We start from the raw sequence: 9,953 nt of genomic DNA on the forward strand, positions 1-9,953 counted from the left end.
CTCTGAAAATTTTTTTTTTTTTAGAGTACACTTACTCACCAATTAAGCAACACTATAGTTCACCTTAAATAGATTATTTCACTCAGCCATTTTGGTCAATTGAATGCTTCCGGGCTTCCAACTACACCGGGCAGATCGCGTCACAGAGTTATCGGGGAAAACAAAAGTTGGCGGGATATGCTGCTACATCAACAAAAAAATGGTGTACCAGCCTCACAGAGCTCAGCACACACTGCAGCCCGCACTTGAAGCCGTTGTTTTTTAACTGAAAGTTATTCTACTCCCCGCGCGAGTTTGCTTCATTCATACGCACGTCTACATTCCTCCTCAAGCTAACACGAATGTTGCACAGCGAACCCTCGCTTAACAAGTAAACAAACTTGAAAGAAAGCACCCAGATTCACCCCTCATTATTCTTGGAGACTTTAATAAAGCTAAACTCAACCACGAACTACTTACAAGCAACACATTGACTGTCCTACCAGGGAAAACAACATTCTAGACCACTGCTATACTACGCTAAATGACGCATACTGTGCTATCCCCGCGCAGCTCTGGGCTTGTCTGAGCACTGCTTAATTCACTTAATACCAACATACAGGCAAACATTTTAACGTGCGAAGCCTGTTGTGAAAACAGTAAAGAAGTAGACCTATGAAGCAAAGTTAGAACTTCGAGACTGTTTAGACTACACAGACTGGAGTGTCTTTGAAACTGGCAGCCTGGATGAATATACGGACACTGTTACATCAGAATCAGAATCATCTTTATTTGCCAAGTATGTCCAAGAAAACACACAAGGAATTTGTCTCCGGTAGTTGGAGCCGCTCTAGTACGACAACAGACAGTCAATTGAGACAAAAAGACATTTTGAGACAAAGAAGACATTGACAAACAAAACAAAAAAAGTCACTGAGCAATAAAGGGTTAATAGTTATCTGGTAAAGCCGGTACATTTATTATTTTTTTTTTTTTGACAATTGTGCAAAAGATGCAGAGTCCTCTAGTACTTAGAGCAGTTCGAATGACGAATATTGCAATAGTCCGGTGCAATGACCATTGTGCAAAGGGCACCGAGACTTCACATCCCATATCAGTTTCTGTAAAGATGTGTGTGTACCGGCAAAGACATTTCACACATTCAATAATAACAAGCCGTGGTTCACTGCCAAACGTAAGCAACTTTGTCAGGCTAATGAGGGCGCTTATCGAAGTGGGGATAGAGCCCTGAATAACTGTGCTAGAAACCAACCGACTTCAAGAAATTAACATCGCAAAGAAAAAGTATGCAGGGAAGCAAGAAAATGTTTACCGCTAATGACTCCAAGTCAGTCTGTCGTGGATTACAATCACTAACCAACTACAAGCGACCATCCCCCAAAGCAGAGAACAATAAAGGACAAGCTGATGACTTGAACACTTTCTACTGCAGATTTGAAAAGGACACTTACACACCCCACACCCACCCAACCGCACCACCAACCACCATCACACCTCTGACTCCTACTTTGTTGACCATCCACAAACAGGATGTGAGACGTATCTTCAAACAACAAAAGATCGACAAGGCGGCAGGCCCGGACCCTGTGTCCCCATCTTGCCTCAAAGTCTGCGCTGACCAGCTCGATCCAGTCTTCACACAGATCTCCAATAGATTTCTGGAACTGTGTGAAGTACCATCCTGTTTCAAACGCTCCACCAAGAGCGTCACAGGTACCCCTGCCAGACCCCCTGCAGTTTGCCTACCGAGCAAACAGGTCTGTGCATGACACACTCAACATGGGACTGCACTTCATCCTAGAACACCTTGACGGCGCAGGGACCAACGCGAGGATCAACACCATCATCCCCGAACTCCTCTCCTCCAAGCTTCTTCAGCTCAGCATCTCGCCTGCCATCTGCCAATGGCTTTATAGCTTCCTGACGGGCAGGACACAGCAGGTGAGACTGGGGGACACCACCTCATCTTTACGCAACACCAGCACCGGGGCGCCCCAAGGATGTGTCCTCTCCGCTGCTCTTCTCTCTCTCCACGAACAAAAGCACCTCAACGCACCCGGCTGTCAAACTCCTGAAATTTGCAGACGACACCACAGTCATTGGCCTCATCAAAGACTGGGAGGAGTCTTCGTAACGACAGAAAGTGGAGCGGCTGGAACAATGGTGCGGCCGACACAACCTGGAGCTGAACATGTTCAAGACTGTAGATATGATCGTGGACTTCAGGAGGCATCCTTCGCCACAGCTGCCCCTCACAGGCTGTCCAAATGCCATGTGTCAGTCGTCGAGACCAAGTTCCTGGGAATTAGACTCTCAGAAGAGAGAGAGACAAACATCAACTCCATCCTCAAAAAGGCCCAGCAGAGGATGTAATTCCTGCGGCTTCTGAAGAAGCACTGACTGCCACAGGAGCTGTTGAGGCAGTTCTACACAGCAGTCATCAAATCAGTCCTGTGTTCATCCATCAGTCTGATTTGGTGCTGCCACAGTCTCGCCACTCTGCACTATTTGCATATCTGTTGTTGAGCAACACTGGCCATTCATGTGCTTGAGAAGTCTGCGCCATTTGCACAATGGTCACTGTACCAGACCATTGCACTATTAGTCATTTCAAACTACTCTATTGCTAGAGGACTCTGCATCACTTAATTGTTGAAAGAAAATAAATTAATTAATAATTTTAAAAAATGTATCGGCATTACCACTGTAGTGTTTATGGGATTGGTAAGAATTGTGCTTAATTTAGAAGGAAACGATGACTTGGAAGCGGTGCCTGCGTCACTTCCGGGTATTCGTAATTTTAAATTAGTGTTATAAATCAAGATATTGGATAGATATGAGGGGCACCACGTCATATTTTTACAAGTTTAACTTGAGGCGAAATGACGACAAACCTTTCTCAGTCTCTTATTGGAAGGTGGCTACATTTTAGGAACTGTTCTAGACTTTTTAGAGGTTTCGTTCCAAGCCCAAACCTACACATAATCAATGCAAGTGGTGAATTTTATAGAAAATATAATAATAAAAAGGGGTTTCTACAGGCTAAAACAGACAAACACAAAACAAACAAGGTATCTATGAGCATTGGCAAAGGAAGGGATTTGTGATGTGAGATGAGCAGAATGGGTGCCTAGTGAATGTGTATAGCTGAGGACTCCTGGTCTCGTTAATATAAACCCAAATATGCACTAATCCGTACTTTTAGTAGACTGCAATGTTGGACATACGTGTCTGGAAAACGTTTGAAGCAGGCGAGTCAGGCTCCCGAGTGTTCGGCCGACCCGTAATGAATGTTTCAAATGTTGTGTGGTGTGGAGAACATTTTCATGTGACTTTTGTGGTGTGGGGTGAAACATTTCATCTGGTTCAGTTAACACCAGATTTGACGTTAGACAGTCAACCTTGCAGCAATACAGTCACTAGTAAAGTTCTTAAAATATTAACTCCCAGTCAGGTCACAGACTGTCTTATGAACCCCCGTCTGTAGTGTCGTTCCGTCGCCTGTGGGTGTCGCTGTTGCCTGTTCCAACTCCCAAGTAGCAGTACTCAGCAGGGTGGAGGAGTCTTTGTGGGTGCAATCCTTCGACTGGCGGGGAGTTACTTAACTTAGCGTCCGGGGTCGAACTCGGCATCCTTGGGTCTCCGCTTTGAAGTATCAGGCAGACGTGATTCACTTAGTGTCGGCATGGCAAAGCAAATGTCTGTATCTTGTTGAAGATAGTTTATTGTTTTAATCCGTTTAGACTGTGTGTGTGACTCTCGAGTTAAGGTCTACCTCGGCGGGGAGTGGCGGTAGTGAATGGCTGGGGTAAGCGGTACAGAAAATGGATAGATGGATGGATTAATGCCACCCCCCCAAAAAAAATAAATAAATAAATATATATATATATATATATATATATAGGAAGAAAAAAATTTGACCTGATGTGCTCAGAAAAAGGTCCACATATCCAAACCTAGTGCGTGTTTGTGATTACTGAGTGCTTACCATTCGGGTGCCATATTTCAGTTATGAACTTCATCTTTGGAGGTCGAAGAGGATAATCATAGGGGAAGGTTAGATATGCTTTAAAAAACCCTCCTTCACTGCAATAGGAAATATAACGTTGGTTTGGAGAAAAATAATGGAAAATGTGTCTAAGTACTGACTTACAAAAGGGTATCCTGGGGACCAATGATCACAACTTCCCATTTATATATGTCGTCATCATCTATTAGACCTGCCGAAAAGCCCTCCACAGGGTTCTTGTTGAGCTCTGGAAAAAAGAGAGACAGAAGGGATGTTTTATATGATCAAGTAGAACACTCAAGATATGTCACTTAAACCAAACGTCTATGACAGTTGGGCAAATAGATGCAGTTCACAAACAAACACTAAAACACAGCATATTAACAAATGACAGTGGAGGTATGTACAATTTGCCATTCAACCACAAGTTTGGGGAAACGTCTTCAAGAGGCGATGCTTCAGCATATCTTGCGTTCAAGACTATTTAGACTGCACAGACTGGAGTGTTTTTTAAACCAACTGGCAGCTTGTATGAATATACTGATCCTGTTACATCCTGTATCAGTTTTTGTGAAGATGCGTGTGTACAAACAAAGACATTTCGCACGTTAAATAACAAGCCCTGGTTGACTGCCAAACTTCAGCAGGCTAAAGAGGACACCTATCAAAGTGGGGATTTACCGCTTACGACTCTAGTCAGTATGGCGTAAATAAATAAATAAATGTCTTTCGCCTGGCCCTTTATGTTTTCTTTAAAGAACTGTACCCATCTTACAAATTCTGCCTGGGTAATCAAACATATGAGCACAACTGTATGTTTTCTAATTTACTAAATAAAAGTAGGGCTGTGAATTTCAAAATAAGAGCAAGTACATAAAAAGGAAGTATTACGTGTTCAAATGAAGTGCTGAACTTCAGAATAATTCTTTGAAAAAAACTAACAAAATACAGATAATATGTCATGTTTTGATCATATGGGTAGAAGCAAAATCATGCATTGTAAAAATGCCTTATAGGTAGAAGGGTTTTCAAGAATTTTGAGGTCAACTTTGGGCATGTGGATTATACATGGATGCGCATTATACACGAGAAATGACGGTACAATTTCCTTAACCAAAATTATATTTTAATGCTAAAATTACATTTACTTGTTATTTCTCTGCTTGAATATTCAAATGTATTGTTTTACAACAAAGAAAAAATAAGCACATTGGGTCTCATTTACCAACTGTGCCTATGCACAGATTTGTGTTTAAATCGTGCGTACGTATGTTTGACGCACAAATCTTTTTTGTCGATATGGTCATAATCGTTTTTGTGAGTTCTCTGAAAACATTTAGGACATTGTCAGACTATGTGTACACACAAATAACACAGGATCAGCAAAAGAAAACATGTTAAATGTACATCTTTTACTCAAGATGCACAACATATTTGAACTAGTCATTTATAAAAATAATAACTTTGGCGATAACTCAAACTAGCAATTTGCTAATGGGTGAACTGTTCTGAAGAATTAATAGGATACTTAACCCTTCCAATCCATTCAAGTGCTTGTACGTGTAGGATATTTATATGCGTGTCAAACACCCGCTGTCTGCGTGTGGCCGACCTGGTCACTCAACAAAGAAGTGCAATCAGACCGCTTGCATTTCCTAGTTTTTCCAAGGCTTCAGTATTCTTTCAAACCCCTACGATAATGTGATTATTATATTTTTTTGATTCTGCATGTACAAATGTGATGTAAATTGATCTACACATTGCCGTTGGTGTGGTTGAATTGTGACACTTCGGTCGGCATATATGGCTCATATTTTCTTCCGCTTCCAATACTAATTTCATGAATTTCATCAACTAAAAATGCCTCTTTGCTGTGTGATATTTATTCCTTATTGTATATTAACAACATATACAGTGTTTGGTCATTCTTGGCTCTTAAATTTTTTTTGTATAGGTATCCTATATGTATGTTTTGTATGTGCCACATTGTCTAATTTAACTTCAGAATTAAATAAAAATGATTAACATGGGCTATAATAATGGGCTATATGTAGTTGGTATGTGTTTAGCAAGCTTTCCGAAGATATCATTTTTTTGAATACAGGATAAAGAAAGTTAGGTTTTGGATCAGCCATCGCTTGTGGGAAAAAAAAAACAATGCTTTGGCTGAGTGGCGTCAGACGGACGTCCTTTTATAGGGAAGCAGGGGTGGCGTTTATGCAGATTGCAGGTCACAGACATGAGCCTTTTCAAGTGAGCAAAAGTATTGGTGCTGGTGCTGCCTTTTAGATTGATTCCGTAAACATTAGATTGTGCTTGTTTTGGGTTTCACCGGTGACAACTGCATTTGCTGTTATGCAAACATGAAGATCAAAGAGCTGTCTATGGGAGAAAAGCAAACCATTTTGAAGCCGAGAAGAGAGAAAATGGATCAGAGCTATTGCACAAACATTGGGCATAGCCAATACAACAATTCGTAATGTCCTGTAATAGATAAACTACTGGTAACAGACATCGAACAGGTCAGCCAAGGGTATCAACAGCAGTTGATGACAGAAACATTGTTTCTGTGAAGAAACACCCAAAGTCAACAGTCAGTGACATCACTGCCTACCTCCACTGCGCAGGGGGGAAGGTATCAGAATCCACTGCTCAAAGGCGGCTTTGATAGAAATAATATACAGGCCATACCACAAGATGCAAACCACTTATCAGTAAAAACAATTGGACATCTTTTCCAAACCACAAGATGCAAACCACTCATCAGTAAAAACAATTGGACATCTTTTTAATGCCAACTGTCTATTTAAATTAACACAAACAGACTTATGTAAATACATCGACCAATATTGTATTTAATCTTTTATTGCTGACAGATAATGAGTGTCTTGTTTCACAGTTGAGTGACCTGTTTTTGGGATGTGGGGGGAAACCGGAGTATCCGGAGAAAATCAACACAGGTATGGGGAGAACATGTAAACTCCACACAGGAGAGGCCAGATTTGAACTGTGAGGTATATGTGCTAACCAGTCGTCCACCGTGCCACCCCCTTACCAATTATTCATTAATTCGTCTTCCTTACGGCTTAACCTACCTAGGGTTGCAGGCGTGCTGGAGCCTATCCCAGCTGACACTGGGCGAGAGTCGAGGTAGACCCTGAACTGGTCGCCAGCCAATCGCAGGGCGCATATAAACAAACAACGATTCACACTCCCATTCTCACCTATGGGCAATTTTGAGTCTTGAGTCTTCAGTTAACTTACCATGCATGTTTTTGGGAGGTGGGAGGAAACCGGAGTACCGAGAGAAAACCCACAAAGGCACGGAGAGAACATGCAAACTCCACACAGGCGAGGCCAGATTTGAACCCCAGACCAATTAAATATACAAAATAAATTCAGTTTTTCATCTTACTTCGGTCCAGTACACACACATTAGGGCTGCATAATTGAATTTTAGTTGTGACCACGATTTTGGCTGCCACGATTAAATGAGCCTGATCGTTGGTGATTTTTTACATTGAAAATGCAACCACTTCAGCCAGCCACCAGGGGGCTAATGTATGGTTAAGGCTTCATTAAGTGCCGCTATCGTGCTCTGGGCCAACTTCAAAATAAAAGCCTGAAATGGCATTGATGTCCAATGTCTTAATATATGAAGCTCTTATTTTGAAGTTGGCCCTCTCAGCACGCCGGCGGAGAGGCCGCGTGCCACGGTATAACACTGAATAATTGCGGCAGCCTTGACTGCAATGGAAAAACGCCACGAGTAAATAGAGAAGGAAATTACAACTGTCGAGTTCTTTGCAGTTTGTGACTGGGTTCTTTGCAGTTTGTGACTGGACACACCTGACCACTGGTCAAGCATAACAACGGAGACATACAAGTCCTTGGCAATTCACTATATTGACGGGATTTTGAAATTAAAAGTTGGTACTTACAGCATAATGTTATTGCATTTTATGCATTAAATGTATTTGCTTTCATTAAGTTGCAATTCATGATTTCACTTGGTAATAGCATATTTATTCAGTTAGCCCTTGGTAAAGTAGAATTTCTTTGGGGGTACATTTATTTTGGATTATTATCTATCATTCTCATTTTAAGATTGATTTTGCACTGAAAACTGTTGCATAATGTTGAAAAGTAGTGCAATAACATTTTTCCCTAACAGGAGGAATAATGATCATAAATAATTGTGATTACAATATGGATCAAAATGATCCCCCCTCCCAAGTATGCTTCATTGTTCTACCATTCGTATTTGACAAATAAAAGATGTAATATATCATTTTGGACTCAGATAAAGGTAGATTGAGCTGGAAAGAGATTGTGTAAACAGCACGCATTGTGTGCAAGTTCTGTGCCTTCGTAGAGGAGTGCAACTAGCATTTGTGGGAGCAGCACGATGAATGCCGTCAATACAGCCAATGGCTGTCATAGAAGCAACACCTGGACAACAATTACTTTGCGGTTTGGCGTCAGCAACGACTACCTGCGTTTGTCCACATACAGCACAACTCCCGGACGAGCAACATTGGAAATAATCACAGAAATAACGGGCACAGTTGTAATTTTACACAGTTGTAATAATAATCAGTTGTAATAAACTTGTACATTCAGAAATGATTATGCATTAAATACTGTGATATATAACGCTCTATAATTAGCTAAACATGATTTAAGAAGCTGATAGGTGCCTATAATGATAATTCCTTTGTTCTGTCAGCTAACTAGTGACGAACTCGCTAGCCCGTTAGCAAGGCTACGTTGAGATTCCGTTTTCGTTTGTGAAATTGCTCTCCAAGCCGCGTAAAATTGAGATTCCCACCACACGCCAATAGCTAGAACTGTATGTTGCTGAAACCAGAAGCCACCGTGTTAATTTGACATTTGTGGGCTCAACGTGATAGCTTTGACTGGCTAAGACACTTAACGTTAGCTCTCAGCTACGTAAACTTTACATTCGACTACTTCTCCCCAGTACATAGTGACATTTATTTTACCTGCAAGTTGTTTTCGAAGAAGTAACGCTGATTGTTCGGTCATGGTATGTGTACGTTATTGGAAAATCTGGTTTTATAAATACTCCCACGAAAATGAAAGCTAGCCCAGATTTGCTGCCTCCTGCCGCTTTCCCTCTGTGTTTTGACACAAGGTTCAGCTGCTGGCTTTAGCCACGCGCATGCGCGCACCTTATTGACAGCTTGTGCGTGTTAGCGTGAGTCCGCATCGCATTCAGAAAGACGACAACGGCGTTTTCGACCTTCAGCTTCACCCAGTTGTACCCAGAGGCGACCGTGTCGGAAAACCCACTCTATAACAATGTTTGTGACAATATGTCATTCGGGTTAACATGCTTATGGTGAAGATTGAGATTATAAAAGAGCCGTGACAAGTAATTAAATCAAATAAGATGGTATATCTGTAGCACCCCGAACAATTTAATTGCTATTTCTCTTTCTACAAATATTTTTTTGTTTATAGACACTACTTACAATTTCCCCAGGGGAACCAGTACAGTTTTCTGAGTCTGAATCTTACTTATATATGTTTTTCCTTGGGGAAAATTATAAATTCATCATGTTTACATGGAGTAAAATAGCAATAAAATCAACCGATCGAACCTGTGAAAGTCAATACAACAGTAAAAGGGCATAATTTAAATGTACATTATGACAAAGTATAAGCGTGCGGCACGGTGGACGACTGGTTAGAGCGTCAGCCTCACAGTTCTGAGGACCCGGGTTCAATCCCCAGCCCCACCTGTGTGGAGTTTGCATGTTCTCTCCGTACCTGCGTGGGTTTTCTTCGGCCACTCCGGTTTCCTCCCACATCCCAAAAACATGCATTTATGGAGACTCTAAATTGCCCGTAGGCATGACTGTGAGTGCAATTGGTTGTTTGTTTCTATGTGGCCTGCGATTGGCTGGCAACCAGTGCA

At 41.5% G+C, this 9,953-nt stretch overlaps 1 protein-coding gene across 1 annotated transcript in view; it reads right to left on the reverse strand.

Annotated features, from left to right (window-relative positions):
* Positions 1 to 9,168, reverse strand: part of LOC133400353 (ubiquitin-conjugating enzyme E2 G1-like) — a 16,139-nt gene extending 6,971 nt beyond the window's left edge. The window contains exons 1-3 of the mRNA XM_061672891.1: positions 9,016 to 9,168; positions 4,154 to 4,256; positions 3,989 to 4,086 (exon numbers count right to left, since the gene is read on the reverse strand). Of these exons, the coding sequence (XP_061528875.1) occupies positions 3,989 to 4,086; positions 4,154 to 4,256; positions 9,016 to 9,058 (244 nt within the window). The 5' untranslated portion in view covers positions 9,059 to 9,168. The remainder of the gene's footprint in view (positions 1 to 3,988; positions 4,087 to 4,153; positions 4,257 to 9,015) is intronic.
* Positions 9,169 to 9,953: the final 785 nt, after the last annotated feature.

This window comes from Phycodurus eques, chromosome 3, assembly GCF_024500275.1.
Source record: "Phycodurus eques isolate BA_2022a chromosome 3, UOR_Pequ_1.1, whole genome shotgun sequence".
NCBI lineage: Eukaryota > Metazoa > Chordata > Actinopteri > Syngnathiformes > Syngnathidae > Phycodurus > Phycodurus eques.